Here is an 18289-nt window from a genome sequence, read left to right on the forward strand (position 1 = left end):
CACATCCTCTTAAATTTTCTGCATTTCAGTACAGACGCCTCTCCGCAGTCATCAAAGGTTGAATGTGCAGTTATAATCAGGCCGTTAGCTGAGGCTGATGCGGCGGTTGCTCTCTGCTCCGATAAGCCTGCCAGAGGCCGGCGGTCTCCTGCCTGTAATACATTCGTCACAGTTTCCCCAAGACACATGAGCGAGCCCCACACAAATGAAGACTGAAATATCTGCTTCCGTTTGTCTGCGTCAGAGAAGAGCATCGTTCACCCTTACTCAGCAGTATTCGGTCTCAATTTGAGGCTAAAGATGTTATTCTGTGCCCCCCATGCCCTCCTGACACCCCAAGTTCTCATATGGGGACATTAAAATTTGATATTTCTGCACCTTATACTTCATTCGGCTTAACAAAGTCTTTTATACTTTGTCAAATAACGGCAGCTTTATTGTGTTTTACTTTAAATTAAACTGTCCCCATGTGAGGACAAACAATCCCCAAATAGCTAGGTGAAATAAAAAAAATCAACCCCAAACAAAAGCCCAGGTCTCAGTGGGATGGAGACTTGACTGATACACAGAAGGAAGGTTCAGCTGAGTAATCGAGTGACTTTGATTTTATTGTCTGCATTAATTAAAACTACATCCAATCTAACAGCCATGACATCCTGAAGAGGATGCTGCTTATTATCATTTTAACCCTCATTGCTGCAGTTATGTGGCTTGTGCCAGTTATACAATTTTCACCTCTGCAGCTTTCCAAAAAATTACAATGAAATTATGTTTTCTTTTTATACTCTTTCCCCCATAAAAACAGCATTTGATGACTTCTTCCTCAATGATGAGTTTTGACACCTCAGTAAAAACCAATAAAGACGTGGTTAGACAATCATTAGAATAGTTTTTGTTTTTCCAGGAGTAGTTAAATGGGCAGAGACCACTCACACCAACATCTGATTAAAAAAAAAAAAAAAAACCCAGTTACCTTGCTCTGTAAGCAGCCCTGAAAAACCACTCATTTCATAAAAGAGCTCCTTTCATCACTTGTTTTTTGCAAATGCAAACGGATCTCCACTAGGAAGTACAAAAACAGCTAAAAAAAAAGATTTGAAGTAAACATTCATGTTATAAATATAATTTTACTATAAAATTTACTGAATTGTATGGATTCGACAAGCCTCACATTTATGACCAAATGGTGCTCTGGTTCCTAATTTCACTAAATGAATCCACTTATTAATTCAAACCTACAATAAGTTACCAAGAATTTTAATCCAAGCGGCTCTTTTACAGTTTAAAAATATCAACATGTACATCAGGTCATTTTCTAACACTTTATATCAGGAGAAATAAATACATCATTTTAATACAATCCCCTGTTCTTCTCACAATTATACAAGACTTGAGTACATTTAAACTAAAACACACAATAACAAATGTTATAATATGACAAGCAGCAACAATCTGAACGTCTTACAAAACTTGAGCTGACAACATTACAAGATTAAAAACAAACTAAACACTAACCACGATCGAACTTCCCACTGTGGTCAAACACTCCTACGCCTTGGTGATGTAACCCTCTTTGATTAGGAAGTCATAGATCTTGCGAGTCTTGTTGACGTCGATCTTGATCAGCGCCCGCGCCTGCGCCAGCCGCAGCCCGCCCTGCCGTCTGCACTCGTTAAGTAAAGCTTGTTTGTACTCCAGGTAGGCGCCCGGTACCAGCCGCACCACCTGACACAGCTACAACCACAAAATAAACACAGGGTTTAGAAACGGAGGGAGTAGCTTTAAAAAACAAACACACCGGTAAATACAGTGCTAAAGTCTTGAGCCAACTCTCATTTCTTTACCTTTTTCTAAGAAAATACGTGAAGTGATTTATGTATTTTTCCAACTTGGGCATGCTTTTATTCCAATGGCAGTGTATTTGGCATCATTGTCAAGCTGGAAAAATTAAGCCAATCACATGCTTTCAGATAGTATTCCACGATGGATCCAAATCTGACTGTACTTTTCTGTGTTCATAATTCCAACACTTCTGATAAGATTCCCAACACCACTGTCCAAAATGGAGACCCAAACCATGACAGAGGGAAGTCATTAAGAGAGGCCAGGGCCATGTTGTTGACATAGATGTGTAAGCAGATGACTAATGAGACACAACATATATTAACGCATATTGACCATTATTCCATCTGCGTGACCATATCTTTACCTCTTTCTCCCGCTCGTTGAGCTTCTCTGTTCCCGGCAGTCCGGTCAGGTTGAGAGGTGGGGCGCTCCGCCTACCTGTTGCTGTGGAGCAAAAAATTTCTACAGTCAAATGGAAATTCAGCACCACAATGTTAGCCAACCCTTCAGAGAACATAATAGCAGCCTGGCAACATGCAGTTAATTCCTTTGCATCGAAGAGACGGGCGAACAAATATTTACGCTGTGCAAATTGTGTAAATATAGCCATGTGGGAGTGTGCGTCCCATTTGTGCTCTGAAGGTTAGGGAAAGGCAGTTAATTTGAAAGGGAAACAAAAATAGCTAGAAAAATATGCAAGCAGGGGGCTATTTTTGAGCAGATAAATGGAGAAGTTGTTTGCATTAATGTGCCGGGAGCCACGGAGAGGACAGAATACATAAGGAAAGGTGGAAAGAAACGCCGTACCTGACACTGTGATTGTTGTGACAGCTGGAGTGATTCCAGCATCTCTGCAATCATTAAGAAAATTGTTATTATCTTGGCTGCCATGTTTATATATGTACACGTACACACACACACACACACACACTCTGCATCCCTGGGCTTTTGTTCACTACTCTCACTCCAGGATCATCAGCCAGAAAAGAAGAATCATAGCATTCAAGGTTTTTTTTAAAAGGTAGAATAATTGGAAGAACTTGGATAACATCCAAAGAAAAGGATGAAAACAAGAGGAGCAGCGACCCATTAAAAGGACTAAAAATACAGCAGAGACTGTGGTGTAAGCGAGATGCTCTATAATACAGCTCGATTCATCTCAGCATGAACAGTGCCGGGAGTGATGACAGAGGTCAGCGTCTCCGGAGAGCGCGGCTTCACCAGCCCTTCTATTACACGCTGGGCTACAAGCGGGGAGTTTAGAGTCTTACATTGCAGCCTGTTTGCTGAGCCACTGCTGACAGGCTCTGCCATCCTGGATGTACTGCAGCACGTCACACAGCATGGTCCTCTTCCTCCGCTCGTCTTCACGCATTCGCTTCACCCGCTCGTACACCTTGGCACCTATTGCACAGAAAGGTGAACAAAGAGCGTACAAATTAGGGCTGCGACTCGAAACTGCTACGCTGTTTAGGCCATAAAGTATCAGAAACTGCCAAAAATGTCCTTTACAATTTCGCACAGTTCAAGCTAACACCCTCACATGTCTTACTCTGCTGGATCAACAGTCCACATACCAAAGAAAAGCCCTAGGAGCCTGCACACTTTTAGTCTTTTCGTGGCACACATTAACAAGCTGGTCCAAGATTAAAATTCCAAAAATGATCCAAAGACTGTGAGTGTTCTGCTGGTGCAGCAAAAAATAATTGATTTGAACTGAACTAAAAATAAAGTGCAAGCCTGAATATAAACACATTTTCCTGCTTATGCACACAACTTTAAAATGAAGTTTTTGTTCAGGGGAGGAGGGAAAGAAAAGGTCAAACTTGACTCACTGCAGAAAGACTTGATCCCTGCTTTCCTGTACTCCTGCAGCCTGCGGATCTCTCTCCTCAGCTCAAACTCCACTGGAAACAAAGAGAGAGAGAGAGATCGAGAGAGATGAAGGCAGTTAAAAGCAAACCTGTGCAGACTGTTGCAGAGATCCCTGAACTCACTTTCACACAGCTGCAGCTCACATTTCATTTAGCACAATGAGTAAGCATTTTGTGCTTCTCAGAACAGTTTCATACAGCATTCATAAAAAATTAAATCAACATCTGGGAACTGGACGGCTCGAGGACTACTGAGAAAGACACAAAAGAAAACATCAATGTCTGAATTGATTACTGGACTTTTTATGACTTTCATGACATGAGTAACCCCCCCCCCCCCAAAAAAAAACAACAACATTTAGAAGCATCAAGCTCCATTACATATTTTTAGTATCTCATATTCAGATTAGTACATCTATGGCCGATATAACACCATCAATTAATCTACCAAGCTTCAGACTGTGGGAGGAAGCCGGAGTACACAGAAAACCTACATGCACAGGATTCAAACTCGACAGAGAAAGGCTGCAGTAGACCAGGAGATCTGAACCAGCAACCTGTTTGCTGCCCAGGACTCTAATTTTTCCAGTTTTGAACTGTTTTATTGTTCTTTATCTAGGTCATTGTCTTTTTGTATCACCTAGCCTCTCCTGAACTTCGGGTTATGAACTGGTGTCCTGATTTTTTTTGATACAATAGATACAAACGGGGACAGCAAAGCCCCAACAAGCTTTATTTGTGTGCACTGCTTTTCAGGACACTGCCAAGGAATTGTTATGGGACATCCAGCTGGTCTGTTGCAGACTATTTTCATTCACAGACACATGAACACGGATTTCTGTAGAGAGTCCTGCAGGCTTTGATGTTATCCTGGTGTTTTTTTCCCCCCTCCTTTTTAAGCAATGGACTTGTTCTCACTGTGAACTTTGCAGCACGCCCACTTTTAGGGACAGTCCTGAATTTTCTTCATGCATGGACACTTTGTCCTACTGTGAACCAATTAACAGTGTAGTTTTAGCTTTGTGCAGCTCTGCAATGATTTGTCTGCAGTCCTGAAAAAGTTGTTGCAATAGATGCACGGTTCACATCAACTGTAAGTCCTTGACCATAAGAGCAGGTCTTTCTAGTATCCTGAGTTTTTTTTTTTTGTTTTTTTTTAAAGAAATCAGTAACCTGCGCAATGACTGACTAATTAGTGTGGTTCAAAAAATAACGTTATCAGTTTGGTTTGTCTATCCATCTTCCACTTATCCAACGCAGGGTCACTGGGTGCTGGAGCCTAACCCAGCTGCAGGGGGTACACCCTGGACAGCTCACCAGTTTTGTGCAGAGCTAACAGCGAGAATGTGTTGCTCAATAACTGTGAAAGTGATTTTGATTATACTACATGTTACGAGTAATCAATCGATTAAGAAATCCTGGTTGTTCCAAAGATTAGTTACGATTTTTCTTGTAGCAGGATTAGCGTTCAACTTGAAAGTTAAGAAGACTGAAACCAACCTAATGCATGCCTGTTTAATCTAACTGTGTGCTGGCTGTCGAACTGCAGCCAGAGCAGAGTTAGCTTAGTTTAGCATAAAGATGGTAAACAAGTGGAAACAGCTAGCCAGGCTCCGTCCAACAGTTATGTAAAGAAAAAAATCCAGTCAGCACTTCCGAAGCTGACTAATTACCTTAATATATGTGAAGTGTAAAAATAAAAATCTGCTGTTTAAAGAGATGTAGGTGCTTGACTATTTCTTTGCAATGAACTGCAACTTCCTGGAGTCCCTGCTGGTTGCCAGGAAACTGCAACTGTCTGTGAGATGCCAATTTAAGAGATATCCAAATGACAGCAGAGGTTCAAAAACTTGATAAGCCTGTGTCAAGAAGCATTGCTGACTAATGAAGACATTTCGTGTTAGAATTTTCTTTAATTTGTACACAGACATAGTGGAAACGTGGGAATCTCTCAGAGAAAAACAGGAAGGGGTCTGGCATTACCTTCCCACAAAGATTAAAAATAACCTCCCTTGACGCTGCGATCGTCTGTGCGATGCTGAGACAGTGTGGCAAAAACTGGTCAAATCGATTCTCTGTGTTTGTGACTGTTGCTTAAATTGCACGTAACCCTGCCATGTGAACTCAGCCAGATACTAACATGCGTGACTTTCGATGAATTTGTCATGTTCAATTGGTCCAACCACTCTGGCAAATCTTCTCATGACATCATACAGCTCCTGCACCTCCTTTGGGTAGCATCGCTCCAGCACTACCGGAGACAGAGAGACGAGAAAGAGAGAGAGATGTGAGTAGGCAGGCAGATACAAACAAATATAAAACAGAAATATGAAAGAAAAATATCCCCAGCAGACACTTTTAGACGTGAGCAGTCTGGGTTTTTTACTGCATTCTAGGTGAAGTAATTTGGTTTCTTTTTTGCAGTTAACCACCAGAGAATAGCAGTCAACTTGCAGCTCTGCATCAATGCTGTGCATATAGGCATGTAAATATTACCAACATTTATCACAGTCACCCTGTAGATGCACCGCTATGATTCTCTGAAGCTGGTGCAAGGGGAGAATTTGCATCCTGTAGCTACTAAATGGCCTGTATGGTCTCTCAGCATCCATGCAAACAGTGCTTAACAGATTTATCTAACCACAACCCAATGTAAGGCTTATGGCATAGCTGCCCTGAAGTAACAATACTGTTAGTTACCATCATTTATTCATGTTCTTGTAGGGGTTAACTGTACAGTAACCAGTTCTTGTTCTGACAGGTGAACACACCTGTCAGCAAAAGGATTTCACACACATTTCTTTATTACACCTTCTTGCAACTGTTTCTTAATTTCTTACAATTTACACTACTCTCTTGCACATCTCTCAGTCTCACTGTTTACTTTTTGTTAACTTAGCTCTTGTTGTTTTTCTTTAACCACTGTTGTATGTATGAAATGTTTGCACTCTCTCACAGTATAAGGCTCTCTCTGTGCACCCGTGGCACTTTTATTATGTTGTTTATTTTCTGTAGACTGTACCACTTTTAATCTTGATCCTGTTGCTGTAACACAATACTTCCCTTGCGGGATGGACTGACTAACTGTAAGCAAGAAGTAGCAGCTCTTTGATCTAAATTAGATTTTTAATGCTAAAACCTTGTTATCCAATAATTTTCAGATTTGCTTTAAAAAACAAACAAACAAAAAACCCCCCCAAAAAACAAAACAAAAAGCAAAACACGTCACATGTTGTTTTTTGATTAGGTTCCAGTTATTTAGTTGCATTCCTGACAGATTTGTGTGTTTTTCTTGTTTTTCTGTTTTTCCAAAACAGCATCCAACACTGTTGCTCCATGAAAAAAAGAAAAGAAAAAAAAACCCCAAACAAACAAACAAACAAAAAAAACACCGCAACAATTTTATCCACCTTTTCTAAACTCACAGTCCACAACACCTCATCCCAGCTATCACAAGAGCCAGGGTTACTCTGGTCAGTTTGCCATTCCTTCACAAGGCTACGACAGAGACAGACAACCATTCATCCTCACATTCACACCTACAGCCATGTATCCTAACATGCATGTCTCTGGCCTGTAGAAGGAAATTGTTCTTACTGGGGAAAAAAAACAAGGTCCACAGCCAGCAGGTGGATTTAAACAGAGAACCTTTTATCTAAGAGGTGACACTGGATCATTTTACTGCCCCTAAAATCCTTCTCCTATCATAACTTAGTGAATGAACGGACATAATCATAACTTAAAGACTTAATAGCATCATATCATCTCAACAGAGTTCTTTGCTCTGAGCTTCCAGGCTTACACGTGGTTCACAGAATCTCCAAAAGCAGAATGGGCCTGACGAACTCTGAGTTATGGAAACAAATGCCATCTCTACTTTCAAGATTAGATTTTAAACTTTCCTTTTTGATAAAGCTTATAGTCTGCAGGGGGTCTGCTAACCTGAACCACTGCTTAGGTGTGTTGGTACAAACAGACCTCAGCAAAAGTGCTTGGGGACTTCCTTTGATGCACTCTTGCATTTTGTCTCCTTCAGTTTGTTTTGTCCCATTTGTTTTCATCCTTCTCCCCAAAAGGTTGTGACAGATGGCTGTCTCTCTCTGTTAAAACTGAGCTTTTCTTTCTCCCCATATGTGACTGTCATATCCTGGGGATCGACAAACACTGAACTGAAAATATATAATTTCATAATATAAAGCACCGTGAGACAACAGCTGTCCTGAACTAGCAATATATAGAAAAAATTCAAGTGGAAAAAAATCCATCAAAACATTTTGATAATTGTGATTACAAGCTGAACGTGGGTGACAAGTTAAAAAAAAAAAAAAAGTTAAACTGTGTTGGGTTATAATATGCCAACAGAACACTTTCAACGTTCCATGGGTTTGCACACATTTTGCCTAAAATTCCTGACAACTGTAGTCCCGGGAGATTTTTAAAGCAACTTAAAGATTCCCTCAGACTGCTGGTTGTCAATGTCACCACACATCATCAGCGTACACCTGTTGTGTGCTTTCATCTATAACTCAGTGGATGTGCTGAAGAACAATGAATTAAACATTGTTTTGTTTAAGGTTGGCTGTAATAAAATGATATCAGTATTTGATCAAAAATATTCAGGGCTGTCACGAAAAAAAAAAAAAGGATTTCTCCAAAAACGGGATGGTGGTAGAGATAAAAGAAAAGAACTCAAAGATGAAAAATAGTAAAAATAGTAAAGGGCATGAATGATTGTCTGTGTCTCGGAAACTCTACTGGAGAGATGGAATACCTTATAAAAAGATATTCCCCCTTATCTGTTGCTTTTACGATGACGGCGCGACCGCTGTCCACTACATGTTCAGCAGGGATGAGATCTGGAGATCGCAAATGCCACAGCAAACGACTCACATCATTTTCATTACATCACAGTAGAGACCAGGACAGAAATGCTTTATCACAGTATTAAGGTGAACACTCAGATCAACTTTATTGATTTGCAGTGACTCTTCACTCCAAGGAGACAAGTGAGCAAAAACCATTTGGAAAAATGATTCTCACAGCAATAACAGAGCCACTGCATAACCCTCATCGCAAGGGTCAAGGGCTCAGGTTTCTCTTTTAATTTGCCCCGCCCCCTGTCTACAGACAAGTAAATAATGGCGAGTTTCAAGGCAGTTTCACCTCCAGACTGCTCAGGTCGGACAGAGGCGGTACGCTCACTAATTGTTTTTGCACACAGTCTGTCACTTTACAAAAGTGTTTTGAGACTGAGTAATTTCCACACAGACAACCTTCATCAGTCGGAGGAGGAGACTGAACAACCTGAACAATTTTTCTGTGTATGACTATTTGGTGTTCGTACCTAATTCAAATCTAAACAGCCTAAATGAATTCGCACATTTCTGTACAAAGCTGCAGCGTGCCTTCTTCAGCTATAAATGCTGAATACATACAAACTGTACAAACTGTCCAGCTAGCATACAGCCGATGGTTTAACTTGACAGTGCAATCAAAAGGGGCCAAAAGATTCAAATTTCAAAGCCAACAATCATTTTAATGCAACAGTTCTACATTTAGTTTTGGTCCCCTATCTTTTCTAATTGAAAGTGTAGTCAAGGAGCACTACAGGAAGAAAAAATGAATGAAACTAAACAGAATCAGCAACCCTGTCCCTGTGATTTGTCACAGTAACGCCCCACTGCTGTGTATTCACCATGTTTAGCTCTCACTCTGAAAGCGCTTGTTGTGCTCATGTGAAAGCATTGCCCGTGTTGCTGAGTAACAGACAAGTGTCAAAGCCACCGAGGAAAGCTGATGTGTGTGTGTCAGGGTCAAATTCCATCGTCAGACTCCAGCCTGCGAGAGCTAATTATCAGCTGCCATCTCAGGCTAAACACATGAAGTCATGCTCTGAGCAACACAAGGAAAAATGTTCAGATCTCTGAGGAGACATCAATGCTGGACCTGTGGTGTGGTTTCACATGATCGGCACACAAAACTCTGACTGCAAATAGCAACGTAACCTGAATCATTCAGAGAGGCGAGCTCTTACAGGACGTCAAACAGATCGCTGTCCTGAAACAACAACGCTGGTCATTCTGCCTCCAGCAGTCACTGAGACATGATACCGTGAGCCTCCTGGGCTCAGATACTGCTTCCATTATTGCATGTGACACACACACACACACACACACAATCTTTGACAGTCTCCATGACAACCAGTCTGCAGCTCTACAGCTACTCTGAGTTCCCTTTTGTCTCCAAAGACTGGGGAGATAAGGGAAAAAGAGGAAGGAGGGCTAACTGGAGGCTGGAGGATACATAAATAAAACATGAGGGGAGAACTCTTCAACTCCCCAACCACAGACAATTTCACAGAGCAACACATGGAGATATAACGAAGGGCAGGGTGGTCGCACATAGTTTAAAAAGACACGCTCTAATTGGACAAATCCATTCACAGCAGTTCTCGCTGTGTAATGAAAAAAAACCCCCAGAGATGCAAAGAATTACGTTACTGAGCTCGCTGAAACCCAACCTGTAACGGGTGGATCAATAAAAACAGCTCTCTTTCTCCTGACACACTTCAGCCATTACGGCAGCAAAGCTCACCGCACTGTGATCGCAATTATGCCGCGGCACACTCGAGCCAACGCAGGCTATTCGTACCCTTCGCTGTAAATACAAGCGCGGCCAGTTGCCACACATCAGCTACCAGAGGGGCCGTGGAGGTTAACGGTGGTTATTACAGCGGCGTTATTTGCATGCATCCATAGAAACCCTCTGTGCCGATTTGGCTGCCAGATATCGCATGTCTCCCTGAGCTGCTATGAATACTGTCGCAGCCAAGCCCAAGAGTGTTTCAAAAGAGGACTCACTCTGGAATTTCCGCAGGTTGATCAATCCATGGTCTCGGATTATCCTGAAAGAAACAAAGACATGGATGTAGACATTTATTTTCTGACTTCCGCTACACTTTGGCAAGTTAAAAATACAGTATATATCAACTATATGATCATTTTGAGGGCTGTAGTTTGGTGTGCTCGTGTCCATCACATTACATCATAATGAGGTTCTGCATTACAGCCCACAAACGACATTCTCCAAACTGATCCTAGAGCTGAATCAATCCTCTGTAAAGTAATCTGCAACAAAAACTGAGCATGCTGATCTTTGTGAAGACGTCCAAGCTGCACTGTACCCAACAAACTGGACACTGAGTGCATCGACATTACGCATTAATACACTGAAGCTTTTAATAACAAGCAGAAATAACTTACCATGTTAATTAAATTAGGAACAATAACATTTACAATTACTTACAGAAAATGAATTTACTGACTTATAACAGTATAAAAGCAATAAATGTGACACATTCAGAAGATTCCTACTTTCACGTCTGAGTTTCACAACATCTTTTTCAACCACATACAGAAACACTTTAAAACCAACAGCCCTGTTGATAAATGAAGGAGGAATATTTAGGACGCCTGGAAATTAAGCTCAAGGCTTTTCATGACTATTTAAAGGCCTCTTTTGAGGGGAATAAATTAAATGGCCTTTAGGGCCTCAAAACCTGCAATTATGCTAAAAAGTGTGCTTTAAGGTTCAGCTCAACTTCTGATCTTAAAAGCCTTTCTGACAAGCTACAAGTTAGCAGAGATAAAACCGGGTCTCAGGAACAGATGAGGGAGCTGTAAAACACTCATTCCCTCCTAGTCAGACATGCCATTCCAAGCGTGCTCAGGGAGCATGAAGTCGTTAAAAGTTGATTTAGTGACGGATACGCTGCAGCAACGCTTGTCCGTGTATGTCCAAGAATGACAGCTAATGTGTTAAAGGCAGATTAATATCCTTAGAAACCTTTAAAATTGACTTCAATTTCTTATTACATCAGCTGACTATCAGAATACAGAAAAATAGTCATTGTGATTTCCTGCAGCCCACAGTGACTTGAATTTGAGGGCTTTCCAGTACCTAATGATAACCACCAGTTGCCATTTTATTAGGTACAATGGGTTTTACTGTTTTAACTGCTGCTACATATGCAACGCTATCTATATTTTTCTACCCACCAAACTTAACTCAATAAATGTGAGATACATACAACAGAACTGAGTATTACTGGGATTTACAGTGGACTGTGAGACGAGCGTGAGCTGGGGGTGTGATCCCGGTAGCCTCTCTGATTAGCTACAAGTAAACTGTGCACAGTACATTTTCTATGAGCTTCAAAACATTTTCCAAACTCTCCTCTGGTGAGAATGCTCTCCATGCCCAACTAAAACTGGGCAAAATGTCAAGCAGCTTGGCATGCACATCGTTCACTGGGGGGACAGACACATTTTCCCAATTTCCAAAAATATATTCAGGGTTTGAATAGAAGTTCCCGCAGCTTGTAAGTTGCACCTGAATGACTCCCTGCGGCTTGTAATGAGAGCCTGAAAAAGGCTTAAATATGCAATTATAATCACGCTGCTGACTTTGTGACAATCCCTCTCAGGATTCGTGTCTTTAAAAAGCTTTTAAGAAAATAATAAGGTTTAGATTAGAAGTTATAAATGTATTAGCGTAATGAAATCATTAATATTTAAATGGTGTAGATAGGATGTTGGAATTGTTAGCCTTGTTAATTTTAATACAGTATGAAATGCATTTATTCAACCTGAAAGTATAATGAAGTATCTGTGGAAACTGAGGCTCCACAATAAAGGCTTATGATGCCACCTGCTGACACACTGGAGTCATTACATTACATTGAATTATTTTTTCATCCCATAATAAATTAAAAGAGACCTACTTCTTCCTCCGTTGTCTCTCCTTTAATCTTGAATGATAAATATCAACAACTGCAAGCTTCAGTGCTGAAAAACAAGAACATGTGCGACACAGTTCATAGGTTTTGTAATGTAAATGCTAAGATTCACACTGTTGTTGTTTAGTTGTCAATAAAACAAAATGTAACCCACCACGAAGGACGTCTGAATCATCATCCACAAAGTCAATATCTTTCAAATCCCATTCTGCATAGTTGTCAAACTCCTTTAACAGAATGGACACGTAAGGGAAAATGCTATCAATATTAAACAGCAAATCAAACAACAGGAAGATTCATAGACCTTTTACATATGCCCAGAACTTGGAGGAAAGCATCCCTACAGTAAAGCATGGTGGTGGCAGCGTCATGCTGTGGTTAAGTTTTCCGGCAGTAGGAACTGGGAAACTAATCCGGGATGAGGGAAAGATTAATGATAACCTGCTCCATAGCACTTTTTTGTGTTTTAAAGGCCAAAACAAAACAAATATAACACATTAAAAATTAACTCATGTAACTTGCCACTTAAGTGCTTCATGAGCCACCTTTATCTTTTCCACACATACCTTTATTCTGTGCACTTTAGCGCTACCATGCATCCAAACACACAATCAGCTACAGGACAAATGTGTTCCCTCACCTCCATGAAGTCGGCTCTGGCAGGCATGTATCCAGCCATGTCGCGAGACAGCACCGAGTCAAATGTGGGCCGAGGGGGATCGTCGCTCGCTGTGGCATCACAGAAAATTTAGCAAGATAAAGCTTAAAAATGTAAAGATCAACAAAGAGCACCACCTCCAAATTTTGTGCATTTTATAAAATCAGACGCGTAACAACCGTCTGTCTCTACTTTGAATTTGTCAAATGATGCAAGAATAAGACGTTAAAATGCTTGTGGAGCAGTCAACACTGTGACAGATGGAGACCTGAAGCCCGCCAGGAAATGAGACACGATCCTCAGTCACCAACTGCTTCTGCCCAACTGTCGGGCCGGTGGCTTCAAATTTTATATGTTAAACTTTCTTCTAGATGCCCTAAAGGCCCATAATGAAACCTGGAATAATATTTAATAAAACTAAATAATAAATAATAATAATAATAATAAACAATCAAACTTAATCTAAACACTTTTTAATAATGAAGTAAACATTGCGGGTTCTTACGTTTAAAAGGAATAGCGCCCTCTGCAACACGAGAGTCTTTTGCTTTCCGCAGGCTGAGCAGGGTGGAGGAGAAGAGTGGGTTATTGATGAAATTCTTCATGTAGTGGTTCTCACACTCCTCTTTGGTTTTAGTGCGCATCTGATACGCAACATCTTGCCTGATGAAGACAAGCAGGGAGAAGGAACAGATCAAAAATAACTGGAGGCTTTCATATGATACGTTTAGCCAACTAAGGCTATAGTTATGGCACTGTATGGTTCAAACACCAAAAAATGTTCTTCATTAGAAACTTCAACCATGTCCTAAAACCTAATCTTTGTTTTCAAGGCATCACCAAATCAAACATTTGAGTTTCAATCACCAGGCGTGTAAGTCAAACAATTAATATTTAACTTGTGAGCAAGCAGAACAGTTTGTGAATGCAGTGGTGCAGAGTGGTGACACCAACTCAAGAGTTTCAACCTCCAGGCTATGAAACTCAGTGTGCTCAAAAAAGAGCAGGAATTATAGGAAGAGGTCTCAGTCTTATGCAGGCTTGGTATAATTAGAAGTCAGAATTGAACTGATTTGTTTCACTCATTCACTTATGAATTACATCTTCTGTGAAAAACAGCAACTTCTTTATCATCAGAGTTTGAAAGCTGTGCAGAAACAGGAGGAAAAAAATGGGTTGGCAAGATACATGGATATGAACCTAGAATGCATTACACAAAAAACAACTATACAGTTCATCTACACCTTAATCTATTCATCAGCTGGCACATTGCTACCCTCTGGGAGAAGGACGCCATCTCCTGATATTCTAGTTCTTCTACTAGTGAGCTTGAGCTCAAACATGGGTGACTGCACTGTAACCCTTGTTCAGCCTTTCCTCCCTCGTGTTTTTCTCTCCCTGTGCATGAAAGCGTGGAAGGGTTTTAACAGCTTCGAGCTGATGGGCAACTTGAGCTGTAGCAACCGTTAACAGACAGTTAACTCTACATGGGTCAACATTATAGCACTAGCCTGGAGCCAGCTCTATAATTGATAGTTTTAATTATAATTTCATGTTAATTATAATTATAAATTATAGTTTTATAATTTATAGTTTTATAACAACTAATAAAGGCCTGTGCTACAGTACTGTTAGGCCAATTCATGATGTTGAGAAACTGATAAACTTAATCACACTGAGAAAGTAGATCATAAAATCAAATATGGCAACATCTCCAAATTGTGACCCTTACAGTAACAATGTTACATCATTTGGGTTAAGCTTACGGTATTTCAAGATTATATCAAACATTTAATGTTTGATAAAAAACTGTTTAAATGTACTTAAGCAAATGGGATTTGAAGCCATAAATATGCAACTATTATGAAAAGTTATGTTCTAAAATCCTCATTAATTATACGGGTGTGCACTTGGTTGAACAAAACCTTGCATACCAGTTTTTATTTAAACACAGAAGAGGGCTGGACAGTATCAGGCTGGCAGGTGTAGTAATACAATAGTAGACAGTGGGCCATTAACCATACATAGATGTAGATACATTTTGCTCTATATAAATATACAATCAGTCCAATATTTATTTCCTATTTATTTACAAAAATAACATCCCATCCCAACATTTCTTTAAAACTTTTCTCAGTTTGATTACAGTACATCAGTCAGTCAACAGCATAAACAGGCCAACATGTACTGTCTGTTTTTAGGTGATTCCTAGGCAACATAACATTGTAATATCAGATATAGATAAGAACTTTCAGGTTTCTAAGTCACACCTATGTCCCAAGTTTGCTTGCTTAACTCCTGACTTTGTAGAAGTTTGCAGACAAAGAAGCAAACAAGAAATTCTCTGCAACATTTTGTTCACTTGTTATCTTTGTTACTGTCGGTAACAGATGTTTAGAGCTATTTTTATGCACAATGATCTGAAAATTTAGCTTAAAGAGATGCAATTGCCATTAAATGAAACATTTATGTTGGAAAATAGTTAGTGGTTAATTTTGCTGCCTGAGAGCAAGTAGAAGCTGTGTTCAAAGCCACAGGCCAAATAAGGCCTTTCTGTGTAGATTTTGCAATGTTCTGCCTGTGCCTCTGTTGATTTGTCTAGATACTCTAGACAAGATACTAGATACTCTGGCTTCCTCCTAAAGTCCAGAGACTGCTTTTTAGGTTAACTTGTTCTAAAGTGACAGTAGATGAATGTGAGTGTGCACAGTTATCTGTCTCTAATAACATGGACTGAACCACCACTCACAACCACTAGCACTTTATATAGCCTCTGTAGAAACTATCTACACCCTCACTTATCTTAACTGCACTACTGTATAGCTCTGTGTAAATAATCATTCTGTACATTCGATAATCTTTAATCCTACAACTGTTTACAACTTGCATAGTTCCCATTTCTGTATAGCTGTATATCCCAGATTCTGTAAAGTTATTTATTTCATATTCTGTATAGTTTTTCATATTTATATCCTGTTCATATCCTGTACATAGCTTGTACTCACTACAGCCTGTACATACTTATAGTTATAGAATATTCACAACATACTTCATACCGTGTACATTATAACATACCATAATAGACCCATTTCTGTAATATACTCACATATCTATATTATTGCTAATATATATTGTAATATATCTATATCACTAAAGCACTTCTGGATGGATGCAAACTGCATTTCGTTGCCCTGTACCTGTGCATGTGCAATGACAATAAAGTTGAATTCTATTCTATTCTATTCTCTGTGTTAGTCCTGCGACAGACCCATAACCTGTTTAGCTTGTACCCCACCTCTGGAAACTGGACTGCATGCCATAATCTTAGCATTCAGGCTTTTTAAGAAATAAGGACATGTGTATGTAGTTTATGAGGAAATCTCACCAAACAACTAGAAAATACTAACCAATTTCCAAAGCCACAGTCCATGACGGCTTCAAGCAGGGCCATCTCTTCCTGGGCTGTCCACCCAGGCTCCAGCACGGGGAAATCTGACGTCTGCATAACGGGGTGAAAGATGAACATTGATGTTGAAAGACAGCCACACTGGATAAGATTTTATTTGTTAGTTTGTTTGTTTTTTATTTCACTCACCATGATTTCATATTTGTGATCACTCTGGTGCTTCTTGTACTCAAATCCTCTGGTGAAGCACTGAAGGGAAACAAAATGTTTAGTTTCAGTCGGACTGGCTTTGTCTGCAGGTAAATTTAACAGTTTTTGTGACCGATTCACCTGGAGGCACAGCAGGAAAGGTGAGGGTCCACATTCTGCACATTTGATATAAGGCTCAGTCAGATACGATGAACAACCTCTGCACGGCGGTTTATCGGAGGGGTCATCTGAAATCACGTGATTTTAACACTTTAAGTCACCAGGTAGGGTTGTATAAGAAATCAGCTGACATTTCTTTACATGAAATAAGCTTACAATGTAAACAAGACTGCAGATTTCAAATTATTAGGCTTTACAGCGAGCTTTAAGCTAAACCACACATGCCAACTTTAAAGCGCCATGTATGATAATGTTTCATTACCGTTTGAAAAGCAGCTCAATAACAAAAGGCACTAAAGGCTGTTAAAGTAGTTAACACACCGTGTTAGCATCGCTGCACGCTAACGTTAGCATAGCAGAGCTAGCTTAATATAGCTAACCTGAGATAATAACCCCAAAAATGATAGATGATAACACTTTAAAGCTGAAGTGGATACGTGTATCTGTGACATATTACTAAAACTTACTTGCAAAAGACGCTAGGCGGTCCATAGGATTACGTTTAAATGAAACTTAATAACAGCTTCGACGTTTAGGTTCCATCTATTTTTCAAAGCTCGCAAGTGACCCTGATTGTAAAGGCACAGCTAATCGAGCTCAGATAACTCAGTACTCCCCTTGGATATTTTCTATGAGGAGGATCGATAACTAACTAAGAAATGTAATACATGTAAAATATTTGGTATTTATATTACGACTAGATATATAGAGATTATAATAATCCCACATTGAGCAAATATACTTGCTACAGCAGCACAAGGGTCAGAGACAAAATGTGAAGTAATTATATATTAGAAAACAATAAAAACAGAAAATAAAACAAGACTTACAAAATAGCTAATACTTTTAAAAATGCAAAAATCAATAAAATACAAGACTAAAACATTTTTGTAGAAAATGTACTATATACACACACTAATATACACTAAAAGACACATCACAGAGATTAAAAAACAAAACAAAATATATGTATAAAAAGTGCAGTGGGAATGATAATACATACACAAGAATGGTGGGCCGTCCTACACTGCGGCTAGAGGACTGGCCATGACAAAGCTGGCCCTCTTCATTAGAGTATTAAGTTGTTTCTGGTTCCTCTCCGTGCTGCCACCTCCCCAGCAGAAAACTGCATAAAAAATTGCAAAAGACCTCACCAGGTCATAAAAAGTCCTCAGTAATGTCCTGCACGATCCAAAAGACCCAGAAGCCAACTTTGACCCTTCTTGTACATAGCTTTGGACCAGTAATCAAACCACTCCAATCTACTTTTAAGGTGAACCCCCAGATATTTGTAACTGTCCGCCACCCTGATGTCCAAACTATGGATGTTCACTGGTATG

General features: G+C 39.9%; 1 protein-coding gene across 1 annotated transcript; it reads right to left on the reverse strand.

Annotated features, from left to right (window-relative positions):
• Positions 1 to 587: 587 nt before the first annotated feature.
• tada2a (transcriptional adaptor 2A) lies at positions 588 to 17554 on the reverse strand. The gene is made up of 15 exons (XM_040009141.1): positions 17417 to 17554; positions 16911 to 17017; positions 16770 to 16829; positions 16582 to 16673; positions 13680 to 13837; positions 13157 to 13245; positions 12671 to 12743; positions 12502 to 12565; positions 10580 to 10623; positions 5860 to 5970; positions 3681 to 3752; positions 3117 to 3249; positions 2653 to 2696; positions 2210 to 2289; positions 588 to 1734 (listed from the first exon to the last, which is right to left on the reverse strand). The coding sequence occupies exons 1-15, from the start codon at positions 17439 to 17441 to the stop codon at positions 1549 to 1551; spliced, it is 1338 nt and encodes a 445-aa protein (XP_039865075.1). The 5' UTR covers positions 17442 to 17554; the 3' UTR covers positions 588 to 1548.
• Positions 17555 to 18289: the final 735 nt, after the last annotated feature.

The sequence above is a fragment of the Simochromis diagramma genome, unplaced genomic scaffold (genome assembly GCF_900408965.1).
Source record: "Simochromis diagramma unplaced genomic scaffold, fSimDia1.1 OVJJ01000344.1, whole genome shotgun sequence".
NCBI classification, from domain to species: domain Eukaryota; kingdom Metazoa; phylum Chordata; class Actinopteri; order Cichliformes; family Cichlidae; genus Simochromis; species Simochromis diagramma.